The following is an 18,666-nucleotide window of genomic DNA, read 5'->3' on the forward strand; positions in this document are numbered from 1 at the left end:
TCCCTACTGAATTTCCAGGAAAGGATGAAACACGTGTAGCCAATAGGTAAAATATGGTACCAATCCATGGCACATTTAAGGGAAAAAATACCAACACCAATATCAGATAACTTGAGATGCAGTGGTCTAAAATGCACTCAATCAATCAACAGGAGTATGTCTTCTAAATCAGAGTTTTAATGAGAGTTACATTCCCGTACATTCCGCCTCGCACCCTCAGAACATCTGGGCAGCAACTCCTGAAGGTGCCTGGGGCTAGGTTGGCTGCTACTGCTAGAAGATCCTTTTCCACAGCTGCCCCAGCCCTCTGGAATATGTTGCCCACGGAGCTCCGCTCATCTACCACCCTGGCCCAATTTAGGAAGGGCCTAAAAACCTTCCTATTTAATCAGGCATTCCCCGACTAAACATCCTGTGGGCCTCCCTCCTCTCTCGTGGCCGTGAGGTTGGGCTAAGGGGTTTTCAGTGTTTTTAAGGATTGTTATTGTTATTGTATGTTTTTAATCTTGTATTTTGTTTGCGCTTCGGTGCATTTTGTTAGCCGCCCTGATCACCCGGAAGGGCGGGGTACAAATAAAAATTTTATTATTTATTATTATTATTAATTTAGGACATGTGGGCTCTTGTGTTTTTTGTGAAGGATGAACCACAATTTCTAGACATGGTAGCCATGTTGGGGGGGGGGGACAAGAGTCTTGTTTGATTTCTTGTGGTATAAGCTTTTTTGGGATCTGAAACCACTTCATCAGCTACATGCACTTCATGAAATCAAGAAAACTTTACACCAATCTGTCAACTTTCGGGGTCCATAATACTCTTTTATTTTTCATATGACCCCAAACCCAACATTTTGCTTAAAAACAGTCTGAGGAATTCATGTGAACATAGGCTATGACTAAATATCATAGGATTCTGAGACATAGTTGGAATGAGTCATGAGGAAAGAAAAAACTAACATGCTTGACATGTACACTGAAACAGATTGCAAAATCCAAGCTCCCTCTGCCAAACACAAAGACCACAATTTCTTGTGTATGCAAGGGAAGCAGAGACCTAAAATCCACCCATCTTGCATGCATCTGCATTGGGGGTTCTATTCCCGCTATCTGATAGAAAAATCTTGGAACGAAAGGCAAACCATGTAGTCAACCTCACATGCAGTCTGGGCCTCAGACAAGGCTTACCTTGCTAAAAGGATCCATAACGATGTTGCAACATATACCCTCAAGCATAATATGTTGATTAATACCAAGGATAGTTTTCTCTCCAAGTTGGGAATTTCCCACCAGAGAGTATTTTCCAAAGAAGGAAATACATCCCTAGATACATCCCACCCCTGTACCAGCTGACACTCTGCAAACAAGGAGAGCTACAAATGGCTACAAGTGGGCTTACAGAAACCCAGTTCAATATTTAGCAATAAGCAGATGAAGAGAGCCCAAAAGCTTAATCAGAATTATAAGACAGCAGGTAACCAAGAGTTGGCACATGGTCCAAAAAAATGGGAACACATTAAATACTGAAAAGCTCCATAAGTAAAGGTCAAATGAACTTCCATAGCCGTGCTATTTGTCAACCTTCACCAAAAGATGCCGGAAAGTGTAGAACTTAAGTCATAGGACCTATTGGTAAATTAGAGGTTCAATCATTATTTCCTCACATCCAACCTGACAGATCAACATCCTTCTTAACTTCCAACTTCATAAAACCGTGGTAGCGAACTCTGGGCTGCTTGAAAGTTCCTCAGTATGGATACAGAACCAGCAGACAAGCTTCTACAAAATGCAGCCTGCTTGCCATTATCAATTTTCTAGTGAAGTGGTATAGTCATAGAAGAATGATGGATGTATTCTACAACACACTTTCAGTTCTCATGGGTTAATGCACCAAGGCTCAAAAGGCCTACCAACAATCCACACAAGCTAAGCATACATCTGAGATCAGCTGAATCAATGTGAAAAGTGTCCCCAATAGAAGATTTGTAATAACTGCAAGAGTTTATTATACCTTACAAGTAAATAATAATAATTAATAATAATTTGTTTTATTTATATACCGCTATTCCAAAGATCATAGCGGTGAACAGCAAGTAAGCTAATTAGCAAGTAAGCTAAAGGTGACATAAAACAAACGAACAAACAAATAAATATTTTTTTTGGTCTGCCTCACACAGGATCTTATGCATTTCCTCACCAGGGTGTTCCAGTATGGAGGGGCCTACAGTCTTTGGCTGGACTTGCTAGCAAAACCAAACACCCCCCCCCCTCCCCCGTTCCTCTCTACTACTGGTGTGAATGAGGCAACATACAGAAGAAAGATTGATTCTGCAAAGGCTTCTGTAAAGATAAGAGTCATGCAAGCTTTGACTCATGCTGACCAGTAACCTACCTCTCCCTATTGCATGAAACACAAGCAAGGTTTGGGCTTCAACCAATGCAATGGCTCTCAGAGAGTCATCACTGAGTGGCACCCAAAAAACTTTCATCCCAACTGCTATGCCCTGAAGCAGGAAACGATGGAGCACTTGATAGTCACACCCAGTATGTATTGTCAATATACATTCCCTGCCACCTTTCTCCCAAGCATGAATGTAAGAAAGTGGTAACAGGCAGGAAGCTGTCAGAAATGGGATAAAGCAAAGGTGACAGGAAGGCTTGTTTCTCATCATGCTCATCAGAGGGCAGTGGTGAGCTTCACTGTGCCAGTCTTGTACAAAGAAGGAAACAAACGAGTAGTTCAGGCAAAAAAATCATTTGCTGCACCTGCCTTCCTCTGTTGTTGTTGTTGTTATTAACATCTATTTATAGAACGCTGTAAAGTTTGGACAGTGCTTTACATAGTAAGGGTCAAATAAAATAAGAAAAAAGAATAAAAATCTGCCAAGCAGCATACAATCTAAAACAACAGTGTTACATGATTAAAATGTCTGTAAAATAATACTAACTAGTATGCAACAAAGACAAAGTAAACAGCAGACTAACAACCAGTAATTTGGTTGTTGAATGAATCACCTGGGAGGCTGGAGGTTCTTGGCACAAAGAGCCTAGCAGGCCTCCTGCAGGATGATTTTTCCCTAGTTTTCTGAAAAGGAAGGCAGTCTAAATCTCAACCTGCTAGCTCATCATTATCATCCTTTTGACAAGCTTATGGACCACTTGCACTATTCTTTTAGGTTCCTTCCCCCAACTTCCCAGCATGGGATTTCTCTAGCTAAGGTGAGTATCTTTTGAAAGAGTATCAACTTCAAGGACTCGAACTACAAGAGACTGAAGCTTCAACATAACTAGGAGACCTGAGCTTCAAACCTTATTTTGGATTTCAAATCCTTTTTTGGACTTCAAACCATGTAAGTCCCAACCAGCATGGCCAATGGTCAGGAATGCTAGAGGAATGGTTATGAAGCAGAAGTGGCTGCTCTAGGATTAATCTTCAATTGTTTGTAACACAGAAGCAGGATAGAAATAGAAGTTTTTATTTATTATTATTATTATTATTATTATTATTATTATTATTATTATTATTAAATCTGTTCTAATAGAAAAAGAGGACAAAAGAAGAACAGAAAATAATTGTCCTGTTTTTGAAACATTACACACAGTGATGACTCAAGTTATTTTGTCCCTTTCTCTCTCTAAATGAGAAGCAGCTATAATGAATCACTTGGATGTCATCTCGTTTTGAAACTGCTTTTTTCCCTTCTAGCATCTCAGGAATAGAACATGACCTATTCAACTCTGGAGAAAATTTTTAACAAGAACAGGTCAATAGTAAGCACACGTGTTTTATAAGGAAATTGCACTGAATTTGGAATTTAGGACTGAAGCCTAAAAAAATAAAGAGAGATGGTGTGGAATTTTGTCGGTGTCTTCTTCGTGTGTAAGCTCCCTTTATGGAAGTAGCTGGTCATTTCTATCCCATGCAGAATGGATGTATTCAGTTGAAAGTTGAAGAAGTGGATCTGTGCATGAGATACAATTCTGCATAGTTCAGCATTGTGCACAACTAACCAGTGTGAAGTAGTGGTTTAAGTGTTGGGCTATGAGTCTGGAAACCAGGATTCAATTCCCAGCTTGGCCATAAACACCCACAACAAACAACAATAATCATTATACAGAGTGCGTGACTGAGCATGATTGTGCACTGTGGTGATAGTTACACATGCCCATGTGGTTGCCCAATGTCGCAATTCACTAATGCAGTGACATTGTATAACTCTGTAAGTGTAAAGTTATGATCCTTTTCATTGATGTACAATGTTGGACATTGTTTTCCAAAGAAGACTAGCTTGGCACACTTGTCCTGGCAAGGCTGGCCCCATCTCTACTCTCCTTCCACCAAGAGATAAAGACATTTTAATTTAAACAAGTGCTTATCAATTAGCTGCATGGACAGAAAGGTTTTTAATAGTATGTGTGTGTGACATTCTTTATTCTTACTGTTGAGTTTTAAAAAATGTTTTATACTGTTTCAAATATGTGATGTTTCAATAGATAGATAATTAATTTTTTAAAATTTTATTATTATCAGTACTTTTAGCAGTACTTTCTTTTAATGTATTTTATAAGCTGCCTTGGACACCATGGCAAGAGAAAGACAGGATGTAAATTATATTGAATAAATAAATAAATATTTTTCATTAAATATTCAGAATGGAAGAACATTTTCAACAACGAGAAAAAATGGCCATCCATTATCCATCTTTCTTTCCCATTCTAGGCTTCTTTCTTATACAATATTGCTAAATTTCAAATTCAGTGTGATTTGCTTCTAAATAAACATGTTTTATATTGCTGTTCTTGTTAACAATTTCTATCAGAGTAGAATTTGTCATGTTCTGAGATACAAGCCAGTGTGGTGTACTGGTTTGAGTGTTGGACTATGACTCTGGAGACCAAGGTTCAAATCCCTGCTCAGCCATAGAAACCTCCTGGGCGACCTTGGACAGTTCACATTTTCTCAGTCTCAGAAGAAGGCAATGGCATTCTGAACAAATCTTGTCAAGAAAACCCATTGTTAGTGTCACCATAACTAAAAACAAAACAAACAAAAAAGATTTGAGGGCACACAACAACAAGCCTCACAGAATTACAGACTTACTTATCACCATTTTCATCCTGGACAGAAGTAAGGTGGCACTGTACAGCCAGCAGCATCTTTACATCTCCAGTGACTGCATAATCAAAGAGGGCATTGGCATGGCGCTTGGCAAGCTCCATTGCCTTTTCCAAAAAGAAAGCACCTGTGGGAAGAAGAGATAGCCATCTTGATTAGGAGTAACATATAGATCATCAGATGCAATTTGGCTGTCGGATATTCATTAAGATTATTCTACATTAAGATATACTTTAAGGCTCTCACTGACTGAAATCTTCCTGAGAGGATGGAATTGAAGCCTGAAGTCTGATGGAAACCACTTCATCTAGAGCTATTTCATGGATGATGAAAACTTAGCAGAAACTGTGGGCTGTTTCTTTGGAATGTTTCCTTTGATTTCATCCAACAGGATGATTTTCGTTTGAAAATCCTTGGTTTGTTCCATTATCCAACGTGTGTTTGCAATATGATCCCTAGTGCCTCTTTCTTTCCTGAACACTGGACATCTGGCATTTCTCACTTCATATATGGTGAAAGTCTTTGTAGTAGAATTTTGAGCAGTCTCTGGTGTCCCTTTTCTTGAGCATTAGATTGTTAGCTGAGTGTTTCAAATCTGTACGCCATTCTTTTGTTTTCCATAGTTGTTGACAAATTTTAGTTATACAGACTGAGGCAGCTCTATTGGTGTGCCATCTATTCCTGGTGATTTATTTTCCTGCATGCTCTGACTGCAGCTTCTACTTTACTCTCTAATGTTGGAGGTTCATCTTCATATGGTTCTTCATCAAATGAATGTCACATTTTCATCTCTTCCATGTATTCTCTTTCTTTATTCCTTGGCTTCAATCCAGAGTTCTTTTAGCTCCCAGTCAATTAATCTTAATAGTGCAAATCTATTTTTCACATTATCTTTAAATTCTATGGGGATGTTCTTCAGATTGTATTTTGGCAAGATGACTGTTTTAGTGTTCTTCTTTAGCTTTATCATAATTTTTGATATTAATTCATTAATTCCTGGTTTTCTTTTTGCAGAAAGAATGGAGCCTCTTCACCTTCTGGATTCTATTATGTAGTCTGACTTCTATGTTGGTCATCAGGTGATGTCAGTGAATACAGCTGCTTCTTGGGTTGCTTGAAGAATTTGTTTGCGATCAACAAACTGTTGACCTCACAAAACTGAGTCAATTGCTCTCCTGCTTCATTTCTTGATCATAGATCAAATTTTCTTACAATCCTTGATCTTGCTCTGCTTCCTATTTTGCATTCCAATTGCTTTTGATTAACAAGAAATCATGTTTTGATATATAATCCATATCCTTCTGGACTCCAGCATAGAATCTTTTAATTTCTTCTTCTTCTGCCTCTATAGCTGAAGCATAAACCTGGATTACAGTTATATGGATATATTTTTCCTGAAGTCTTACTGACATACAGTAATTTGGTCTGACTTCACATTATATCCTTTGACTGCTTTTGCTATGTCTCTCCTCATTTTTCCACCCACCTTAATTCATATTTTAACACAATCCAAAGAATAAAAGGTCTTGTCATTCTCATCTTGGATTAAGTAGTGACAATTGTCCAGAATGCATCTCATCTATTTATTCTTGATTTTATGTGTAAAGCCCTCATTTTGAATAATTACAAAAGTGATACTAAAAAAATCCATAATATGGCATAGTTGGCTCTACTGTTTATAAATAATGCATTAGAAGATACCTGCATTTAGAGAATGCATGTCCAGGACTAATCAGATTTGACAATTTTGAATGTTGCATGTACTGCCCAACCCTTCAATCCAATTTTTTTCTTCCTAGGTAAATAAAGTTGTTCATCAGTTACCTTGTAGACAAGCATCTGCTGTATCATCACATGATAAAGTGGTTCTTTCTACCTCTGGAACTGTGCCTATACTCGCTTTGCTTTCCTCTCCAATCTCTGATTTCTCTTTGAATTTCACACTGTGTTTTTTGGTGCAGCAACTTTCGGCATCTTTTTTAGGCATGTCATTTGAGAAACCTTCGAAAAGACAGAAACAAATAGTATCACTTTCATATGGATCAAGATTTACAAGTGAACACATAGACCAAAATCCTATTGTTAGTACTGACTACAAACAAACAAACAAAACAAACAAGCTTCATTTATATACCACTTCATACCGCCTAAGCAGTGTCTAAGCGGTTTACAACTGTAAGCTAATTTGCCCCCAACAATCTGGGTATTCATTTTAGCGACCTCGGAAGTATGCAAGCCTGAGTCGAGTTTGAGCCCTTATGGTTTTGAAGTGGCTGCAGTACAGGCATTTAACCACTGCGCCACCAGGCAGAATAGAGCCTTTGAATTAATTAGATTTACCTATTTGTTGACTCAATATTCAACAACTGAATCAATGGATCTATTCTTGTTTGAACTAATTTACAGGATTCTAGCCATGAACTCAAATTCTGTTGGTGCAGCCTGCCAGCATAATTATACTTGTGTAACAGACAGAAGGCTGGAGGAAAAAGGCCAAGATGCAATAGTTCTAAAGTAAGTAAAGCACTGGAGAAATAAGCTGCCTTCTATCACCATCACTGCATGGCCCTGGAAAAAGTGCAACCACTAGTATAATGGATCAATAGGATCCCAGCCATAACATTAGTTATATATTTGCAAAAGATCCAAGCTGTGCTTCATTACCCCGAGGAAGAATACAAATAATAGCAGAAAGCAGTGAGCAAAATTTCTCACAACTTGGAAATTCATGCAACAGACACTGCTGTAGAAAGCCTATTGTACAACCTCTCGGTTCTAGTACCCTACCACACAGCTGGCCTATAGATCACTGTGCTCTTCTTTGTAGAACATGCTCTTCTTTCCAAGAATTAGGGTTTTAAGAAAGCTTTCATTGGCATCACTGGGGAAAGGATTTTTCAATGGGATGGCAGCTGGGAAGCAAAGAATTAATCCTTCTCTCACTGTGTGAGTCATCCCTTTGACCACCACTTCCCTCAATATAAGGCCCTATTGCTCAGTTAATTCATCTAAGCTTCACTGATACATGAAAGGGGGAATTCATTGGAAAAGGGAGAAAGCCTTGGGTACCACCCACTTTTGGTTTCAACCTTCCCTGTTCCAGGCTGACTAACACTGGTATGTGACATACTGCCATCCCAGAGACCACTGTTTAGGGCATGCAACATTTGAGATACCCCACCCTGCCCTTTTGTAACTAAGTGAAACACATACAGGTACAGCCTTTACACATCTTTCCATCTACCACACCTTCCCTGTTCTATCCCTTGTGTTTATTTTTAAGACTGTGGCCCATTGTAGTAGGAGCCTGTCACTTTTTTTTGTAAAGGGCTAGAATAAAATAAGTAAGCAATTGCTCAGATAACAAAGTCATAAACCTATTATGAAGCTGTTTCGGTTTTGTAAAGTAAATATAATGAATGCAGTAGTGGGATGGGATGGGTGGTGGGAAGCTGTAATACGTTACCATGTTTCATTCCTGCACCAGTCTTGTTTGTGTTGGAATGGAAGTGCATTGCTCCATAACCAGAAAAACCATATGGCGAGTACCCATATCCTTTAAGAAAAACAGTAAAAAGTTATCAATCAGCTAGTGGGTTAACCCCACAAAAACTATTTTAATAATGTTTATTTATTTCAGAGATGTTGGTGAACTACTAATCACATCAACCTTCATCAAGGTATAAATTGGATGGGGATGACTGAAACTGCAGTCCCCAAATCATCTGATGGGCCACAGGTTTTCCAGCCCTGTTGCACATCTTCAAGGTATATCTGACTTATAGCAATAATAAGGTAAACCTAACACTGGGTTTTCTTGGCAAGATTTATTCAGAGGAAGTTTGCTTTTTTTCTTCCTCTAAGGCTGAGAGAGTGTGACTTGTCAAAATGGGCTTTTATTGTTGAGTAGAGATTTAGACTCTGGTGTCCCAGAATCCTAGTCCAATACTGAAATTGCTTTACGAGGCTGGCTCAATTATAAGATCTCCTGACACACAAGTTCACCTGTTATAATAATGGGCATTTCCCAAATGTAGAGTAAAACAATTCCAAAATGCACCTCATTGATTTAGAACAGTTTACCTGATCCAGCACCACCACCACCACCACCACCTCCTCCTCCATACATTCCACCTCCTCCAGCACCTGCACCACTACCACCATAACTATCAGAGAAGTTAGGCATGAGCTTCTGTCGTTTTCTTTGCACTTCTTCTTTATCTGCATTTTTGGAGCAAAGGAAAGGGTGAGAGGGATTCTTTCCCCAAGGCAACAGGTAAACAGGTTAAAAATAGAGCATTTGGTTGGCCCAATAAAGATATACCTGTGGATTGGGGTGTTAATTTCCTTTGTTACCTGGTCAACACAGCTACTCCTGGATGGGGAACCAAAAACTCTTCATTCTCAGATTTTTTTAAAGACTTCCATAGCTGCAGTGAACAGAAAACTGCTATGCCTCCTTACATTTGCCAATTGGAAAAAGTTGCATGCAGCAATGAGAAACTTTTGAAGTTACAGCTTCCAAAAACTAAAGCCCCTTGCAGTGTCTTGCAAACTGCACAGGGAGGACTCAGGGGAAGGAAAGACACAGCTGTGTTTACATGTTGTAATAATGATTAATGCTAGGTTGGTCATTATCATGTAAAAGTGCCTATAAAAAACCCTGGTCAAAATACAATTCTTTGCCTTCATGTAGTTTCTGACTTATGACAACCCTAAGATGAACATATCACAGAGTTTTCTTGGCCACATTTGTTCAGAGGAGGTTTGCCTTTGCTTTTCTGTGAGGCTGAGAGTATATGACTTGCTCAGTGTCACCCAGTGGGTGTCCATGGCTGAGCAAGGATTTCAACTCTGGTCTCCAGAGTCGTAGTCCAACATTCAAACCGCTACACCACACTGGCTCTCTCAAAAGACACTGGTCTTTAAAAAAACAACAAAAAACTGTTTCTTGGGCAACTGGAATTTTACTCCCTGTCTTGCTGTCCCATATGTTTTACATTCTCTAAGAAAGCATGGATAAGACCAGGGCCAAGCAATGCAGCAGAACACTATTATGGAGAAATGTGACAGCAGGACACAGTGGGAGAACACACACATATAGAAGAGCTTTCAATGATTAATTGCTCCCTGTCCAAGACACAAACAATAAAGCATATGTAGATGTTTTCTTTAAATCTGCATGGTGCACTATGATTTGCTACATTTGGTACCCAGTGTCAAAAATTAGAAATTGCACACTTCTTTTTTTCAAAAAAAGTGGGGCTTCTTTACATGATGAAAGGAAGTATAAAATCCAAACAGGATATTAGGCTACATAGGAACATAGCAGGAAAGAGACAGTTGAACACAGTGAAATTTATTAGAGTCCTTGGTACTTGCCCACACCACTCCCAAGAGGCATTTCACTTACCCAGGAACTTCCAATTAGTAACAGATAAACAAGGAGCATAACTACATTTATCACATACTAAGATATGAGCAAAAACAAGGTAGATCAGGCAATATCTTATACACTCAAGGCAAACCTCAAGTTCCAAAGCTGATGTATCCACCAGTATACTTCAGGGTAATTAAAAAAGAAAAGCATTTCTGAACTCACTTGGTCCTTCACAACTTATGAAAGCATACACTTATAAAATATATGTCTTACAAAATATTCAGACACAAAATAAAGTATAACTTGGGTTCCTAGTAGTTCCATTTTTAGTTAAGACATCCCATATTTGGGAGCTGAAAATCCTATCTCATATGGGCACAATACAGGATGTCCCTCATGCTTGTTTTAATCCAGTGTGAGTAGGAAGAGTATGTGCCATCCATGCATACAACAGAGTGGCTCCTGAGCAGTTGGTATGCACCAAAACAGCCTCAAATTATATACCAACTGCTGCAGGGGTTAGCCTAGCTGATTGAAGTGAGTGGAACATGAGGCAGGCCTATATAAGGCCCAGGTCATGTCTCCTGAGTTGAGTTTCTCTCATGAAATTTGTGGTGCCTTATACAGGCATGCCTTTGGTCCAAACATCTAATGTCTGTTCAATCTAAATTGCAAAAAATGTAAGGGAGTGACAGGGGCTGTGTCTGAATGGCCAAATGCCATGTCCTTCCCTGGTACTCACAGTGATGAGTTCAGACAACGCAGGGCCTAATTCTTGGTTTTGGTTTGAATTGTCCGGATGACATCCAGACAGTTCAACACCACCCCTGCAACAGATTTAAATGCTGTTCTGCCTAAGACCAGTGCCAGTCAAAGCAAACAATATTAAGTTAAATGGACAAACATTCTGAGCTGGAAAAACAGTCTTGTATGTTCCTGTACTAGCTGTACTGTATAGTGTAAGAAAATAAGTGAAAATATTTTAAATACTTGACCTGGAATGCTTCCTTAAAAATTTGCCATGCTAGTTAAACTGCATGCACACTCAGTTCATAACTACTGAATTTAACAAAGCATAACTATATTTGGATAGTCTGAATACACCCACATGGTAAGACACAAGCATCTTATATAAGAAATATATGTTTCCAGCCTTAGACAATACCCAATGAATATATACTCTCTCTATATATTTATAACAAGTGAATGAAAGATATGCCCCGTAAGTAGACAATTATCTATCATCTGGGCATTTCCCCTGACAATACACACAGTCAGCGCAAGGATAGATCTGGAGGAGTCAAGGGAGTTTTTGAAAGTTTCTGTAAAGTTCAAACATGCACCACAAAATTTTCTGAGTCCTAAGAAAAGAACTGTGCAGAGTTCATCAATTCAATGCTAAACCTGGAAATTCCCTAGCAACACATCACTTCCAGTTATGATAAGTTATCAACAGTGAACTTAATTGTTCCCTTATTTGTCCATCTAATCTATGAGTTGCTGCTTATCCCATACCAAAACTTGCAGTCTTGTAAAATACATATGGCCAATTTGATGCATTTCAAACATATGTTGTTCCAAGAATGATTATGGTTTCTCTCCTTTGCTAGAGTTTCTCACAGGCTGAAATGCCATGCTGTTGCCAACCTAAGCACACATCTGTTTAGCACAATTTTTCCAAACTGCATGCAAGAATACACTTATGCAATTTGAAAGAACTAATAGTGTGCCCTGAGAAGTACATTCAATTAACTGATTGAAGGTCACCGCTTATTGTAATCACTGCATCTTTCTATCATAGTCTTTAAAGCAGATTACATTAACATCACATACATTACTAATCATAGGAGGTGATAAAAACTAGCCCAACTTATTTTAAACAATCATGTACAGTTGAAAAAACTACATGCAAAGATAATGGCTTACTTAAATAAAAATGCTTTGGAGACCATCAGTAAAGAATACATGTTCGAAATGCTGCAAAAAATAAAATAAATAAAATCCTTTGCACCATCCTGTCTTGGACACTGATGGAATCTCAAGGGGCTCTTTAATAGAACTCAGTATCTGACCATTTCATACAGGAGAAGGTGATCCTTCGTGTATCCTAAGCCATTTAGGGTTCTATAGGTCAAAATAGGGTTATACAGGGTTCTATAGAGTTCTATATGCTCAAAAATGGATGGACTTGCTGGCACCACCTCAAGAAGACTGCTGATAAAACTTAGGAAGGCAAGCCCGCGTATAAGGAGGGCCTGACTGTACAGTTCTCCCTACTAGTCTGTGGACTTCCCATTCGTAGTCTTGATTTTCCGCGGATGGGAAGCCAAGAAGGACAAAATAATAATAATAATTATGGGGCTTTCCAGACCACCTGAAAGGGCGGTCTGCCGGCGCCCTCATTTGCTGTGCGAAGGAGCCTCAGCGGCCAAACCGTGTGACTCCTCCGCGGAGCAAAAAGAAGCCGCAAAAAGCGGCTACTTTTTGCGGTGTCATAATGGCACCGAGATGTGTGGATGTTAAGCGTATGCTACGTCAAAATGGCAGCGCCCATGTAGAATGGGTGCTGCCATTTTGTACGTGCTCAGCGCGTACTAGGGTTAGGGGCGTCCAGAAAGGACGCCTCTTTCTAACCCTAGTACATGCCGAGCACATACTTTTTGGCGGTCTGGAAACCGCCAATAATAATTTTATTTCTTACTTGCCTCTCCTCACGGCTCGAGGTGGGTTACAACATAGCTAAAACATAATCATAATCATACACATAAAATACACGTATTAAGAGATCTATGCAATATTTATATTCCAACAGAACAATAATTAAATATAAAATTCATGTTTAAAATTCATGATTAAAAACTGCCTTGATAGGTCTGCTGGAAGAGATGGGATCTTCAAGTCTGTCTTATATTCTTACAGCTGGTTTAGCTGTCGGATCTCTTCCAGCTGGTCATTTCAAAGTGTTGGGGGGGGGGGGGGAGTCAATGAGAAGGTCCTCTGGGCAATGGCTGCTAGTCAGGTTCTTGCAGGCTGCAGCAACTGCTCCCCAGAGGACCTCAATGTATGGGGGTGGATTATACAGGAGAAGGTGATCCTGTAGACAACCCGGACCCAAACCATGTAGAGCTTTAAAGGTTAAAACCAACACTCTGTACTTTGCCCAGAAACTAATTGGCAACGAGTGGAGTGACTTGAGTATGGGTGCAATATGTTCACTCCAGGATGTTAATGTAACCAATCTGACTGCCATATTTTGAACCAAGTGAAGTTGGCCTGCGCTGCTACTATATCCAATGGGGGCTTGGTTTTTTGCATTCTTTCAGAATTGTGGGGAGGGGGGGGTCCAGAACGGATCCCCGCAAATCGAGAGGGACTGTATAGCCAATTGCTCTGGGGAAGGAAGTCAATGTGTTTGTATTTTATCTTTCTTTCTTTCTTTCTTTCTTTCTTTCTTTCTTTTTAAGGTTTTTTCTTTGTTTTCTTTGTATGTTTTATATATGTAGAATCATTTGTGTGTTAATAAAAATATTTTTTAAAATAAATCTGAAACAGCTTGGCATGAATTACAGCAGACAATAATGTTATATACAAGTGAAACATGTCTCAACACACTTTGTCTTCTTGAGTGGCAGAATAAAAATTCCTTTATCGTGCCAATTCTTCCCACTCCCACCAGGAACAGATCTGTATAGTTTCCATCCTAAAGGATTCCTCTTCTGAAGACAAAAGCAGTGGCAGAAGCCATTCATAAGTCATGTTGCTTTCTTCTTTTGTTTTGTTGGATTACAACTCCCTTAATGCTAGTCACTACGCTCAATATCCAAAGTATCTGGAGAGCATCAGGCTAGGGAAGGTTGATTTAAATACCAGTTTATTTTTGTGCAGCAGATAGTATGATCTAATTTTGCTGCACAAGTATCTAGCTGCATAATACTGTTGTCACCACTTGTGCAGGAGAGGCTTCACAGTTATGTAATGAAACACAGCACTACATACAAATATAAAGCTACTTCAGGCTACCCTTGGACCATATCTGTTTGTTACTGAATCCATGCTGCTGAGTGGACAGAGTACATATGACTATTAATTCTGGAGAATACTGTAATGTAACGTTTATAATACTGCAGGAACATTACCAAGTATGCACATTACGCCACACTATGAAATATACAAGAATTCCTTGTATTGCTGGCATTCTGTATGTCTTTCTGGATGAGCAAACCAAGTAATTGTCATACATTACCTTTGATTTCAGGATAGTATAGAAAAGGCTTTGGTTCGCTTGTCTCCAGATCTGACTTCCGCCGTAGCTGGACAAAAACAGATGCTGGTTTTGTAATATTGACATCTCTGTACTTTGGTGTTTTGAATACAATGGCAAACTGTAGGTTAACATGAAACAGACAATCAGATACTTGACAACAGACATGGTTTATCACACATGTATTCTATATATTGTTCAAAGATTATATAATGGCACCTTTGTCTATATGCTGCCTATTATGTTTGTTGAGTAACTAGAGGGACTTCCTCCTTACTGCTACCATGGCAACAGCCCTCATCAAGTACTGGAAGGCTGTTCACAAACATGATGGAGATGAGAGGAGTCTTGTTTCAGAGGAGAAAAAAAAAACTCCTTGTCTTTTATTTCCCTACGGACAAGTTTCCTCAAGACATACTGAAGGCAAGATAGTGGTAACATTGATTTTATCAGACCACACACATGGTTACACAATAACCAAAGTTGAAATTGTTGTTTGCATTATTACTAATCCAGCATGTAAACCGGACCTACCTGTCTATGTACATCAGTAGGTGAAAAGTCTCCAAACCCTTCCCAGACACCACCATTTTCATCTTCTTCGTAAAAGCGGATCTGAATATCATCTGTATTGATAACACAAGTTCATACCTTGTTAGATTAATCCTCTGCCTTATTGTGCCAGATAAACAGTTCCAGTCTAAAATGAGAAGTTAACTATGTGAATCATGCTACTGCCATTTGACATCACCTTTGCTATAGTTCTGTTGTCACTGGAGGTGTTTATGGCTGATGGTAAATGTTGCTTCCTCATCCCTCCAGATAGAATAAAAATTCTATCATTCCTAATCTGCAGGAGGCATATGGTGGAATAGTGGGTTTTGCACTCTGATCAGCTTGGAGAGTGTTAGATTTGGGAAAGGCTGCGCTAAAGATCAGGTGCCAAGAAACCTTTATGGTCCCATCCTCTCTTAGAAAGATGTTTGTCCACTCAAGACAGCTGGTGATGACTTGCTTTGCTCCCCTGTACTCATTCAACTGCTATGTAGAAGATAAATAGGCCTATTACATCTTTCTTAGTGGTAAATTCTAAATCATGGATCTTTCTTCCCACTGAGATTTTCTTCACTCCTGCATTATTGTTGGTTAACACTCTGCTGTTACAAAGGGGTTTGGGGATAATGGATTATTAGTTAATTTTATGCCTTATTTGGCTCACAGTGTAATGTGAAGTGCTATTAGTTTTCAGGACAATGTTGTTTCTCTATTTAGTATACATGTAATGCATGTGATGTGCACATAAATGGTTGTCAGCTCCACACTTTCCCATTTTAATAGATGAAAGGGGGAAAAACAGCAGTCAATTGTTTATCATTTTTGGAACTACAACTCCCAGAGTCTCTTAGCATTCTGGCCAGAGAATGCAGTGGCTATAGTGCAAAGAAAAGAAACTTTCCTGAGCTCTGAGTATTTTTCTGCTGTTATCCCTGTAAAGGTATGTATGGACCTTATCACACTGGGGGGCGGGGGGGGGGTTGCAGCTCAGATCCACAGTCACTCCTGTTCTAGCAATGTGAAGCGTGATGTTTTTTCACACCAGATCCAGAGTCACTCCTGTCTAGCAATGCGAATTAAGGTTAAAACGTGATGTTTTACCACACCTGGTTGCCTTTCCGCTGCCCTTCCGAACTGACGGGGAAGTGAAGTCAGTTCTATTCCAAGCAAGTCACGTGATGCGGATTCAAGCAAAGCGGGGTGAGTGCACATTGTATTACGACACCGGAGGGTTCAACGATTCAAATCGGCACCCTTGCACATGCTCAGTGGGGCTCTGGACGCTGTCCTCCTTCCCTGCCCCCTCCATAGCTGTCATTCTTCATGGGGTGAAGAAGCAGTGAGGGGATGTTGTGATAGGTCACTGGGGGTTGCTGGGGCCAGGATTGGGATGCAGGAGAAGGCAGAGGATGATGAGATAGGTCGCTGGGGGTCCCTGGGGCCAGGATTGGGATGCAGGGGAAGGCAGGAGATGATGGGATAGCTTGCTGGGGGTACCTGGCGCCAGGATCAGGATGCAGGAGAAGGCAGGGGAGGATGGGATAGCTCGCTGGGGGTTGCTGGGGCCAGGATTGGGATGCAGGAGAAGGCAGAGGATGATGGGATAGCTTGCTGGGGGTTGCTGGGGCCAGGATTGGGATGCAGGAGAAGGCAGGGGATGATGGGAATGATGGGATGGTTTGCAGGGTGGCGGGGGGGGGGCGAGATAACATGAAGGAGGAGGGGAATGATGGAGCAGGACACAGGGGGCCAAGGGGGGTGACATTGGAGTGGTTTTCCACACCAGAACAATTCTCAGTGCAATCGAAGTGAGCCTGGAAGCAAATTCTTTGAAGTCACTTTTTTCCAGTTTTACCAAAATGAGGGGTCACTTTGGAATCACCTCGCAAGGAGCTCCCATAGAAAGGAATGGTGTCTGATAACACATTCACGTCATGATGTGAATGCGCATCGTTGGAAGTGTAGTCACGTCGGAACTGAGCTGGAAAATCTCCAAAAAGCTCCGTGTGATATACTCCTATTTTCCATCTATGCATATTGTCAGAAAGGGTTCCCCCTTCCAAAGTATGTGGCCAGTTTCTAATGATGGAAATTTATCCCCCATCCTTTCATTGGGTAGTCTTTACCTTACTATCATATATTTAAATTCTCAAGGATTAAGAAATTAAGAAATGAGGTCACAAGGGAAAACTATACATACATTAAGGGAAACCCCCGCTTTGGGGTTTCCATGTACTCAGATGACTTTTTTAAAGCCGTTAACACATAATTTTCACTTCCCTTTCCTGGATCAGGAAACACTTTCTCAGACTTCAAGAAAGTTGCTCACAAAATGTCAAAACAAAAACTGTACCTCCTTTATTGCTTTTATTCCAAGTTGGAAGAACAGAAAATAGGTTTTAATTGTTTGTTTGTTTTAGTGTGTGTAGGCTGGTTTTTGTCCATATGCCATGTATCAGTCAACAAAATCAGTAATTATTATTTAAAACAAATACATATATCATCATCCAAAAATGACTCTTTTGGCTTGAGCTAATAATTCCAACCCTACCAAATCTCTCAAAGTGTGTGACCTTCTGGACCAGGGCATAGATGGAAAGCTGATGGAAAGTAGCCAAAAGAGGAAGAAATGGGGAGGGATTTTGAAGAATACTTTTCACTTAATTATCCAAGTCTCTAGCATTGTATGTGCAACAACAAACACACTAAAGGAGTATTTTAATCCAATTCACCCTGAATAACAATATAAACAGAAACAAGAAAAAAAAAATAAATAGAGGAGGAAAGTTAAAGAGAAGTACTATGTACAACTCAGCTGAAAGATACACAGGTCAATAGGTTGTGGGCAAGAAAGAAATACCAGCTTTTCAAACTTAAGGAGGCTAATATTCTGTGAGGTACATGCTGCTTGAGAGTAAGGAAACAAATACTGTATATACTTGACTATAACTCGACCTCATGTATACGTTGAGGGCAGGTTTTGGCCAAAATTATGGATTTTCATATGACCCATGGATATGTCGAGGGTAAAATTTAGAGGCATGTAATGAAGGATGTAAAGGATAAAGCAAAGGAAAACAATGCCAAAGAACTTACAAAATTCCAGCAGGCATAATTATTTGTGCTGATACTAAAGACTGGATGGATGAGAGAGTAGAATGGGGTCAGTCCTTCCAGGGAAGATTAAACTCTTGACTTTCACCAGGGGATGTATGCACATGCGCACATATATATATATATATATATATATATATATATATGACTTAAAGTATAGTATTTACATTTGGAGAAGATGATTCAGTTTTTTGGGGTCAATTTTTAACCTAAATTTCTAGACTTATACAGGAGTATATACAGT

At 39.6% G+C, this 18,666-nt stretch overlaps 1 protein-coding gene across 1 annotated transcript in view; it reads right to left on the reverse strand.

Moving 5' to 3' along the window:
* NFKB1 (nuclear factor kappa B subunit 1) overlaps window positions 1–18,666 on the reverse strand; it is a 74,425-nt gene that overhangs the window by 13,986 nt on the left and 41,773 nt on the right. The window contains exons 10-15 of the mRNA XM_089526055.1: window positions 15,288–15,379; window positions 14,736–14,874; window positions 9,196–9,333; window positions 8,579–8,668; window positions 6,937–7,113; window positions 5,098–5,239 (exon numbers count right to left, since the gene is read on the reverse strand). Coding sequence (XP_089382181.1) covers window positions 5,098–5,239; window positions 6,937–7,113; window positions 8,579–8,668; window positions 9,196–9,333; window positions 14,736–14,874; window positions 15,288–15,379 — 778 coding nt within the window. The remainder of the gene's footprint in view (window positions 1–5,097; window positions 5,240–6,936; window positions 7,114–8,578; window positions 8,669–9,195; window positions 9,334–14,735; window positions 14,875–15,287; window positions 15,380–18,666) is intronic.

The sequence above is a fragment of the Sceloporus occidentalis genome, unplaced genomic scaffold (genome assembly GCF_023333645.1).
Source record: "Sceloporus occidentalis isolate IW3139 unplaced genomic scaffold, rSceOcc1.0.p SCAF_5, whole genome shotgun sequence".
NCBI lineage: Eukaryota > Metazoa > Chordata > Lepidosauria > Squamata > Phrynosomatidae > Sceloporus > Sceloporus occidentalis.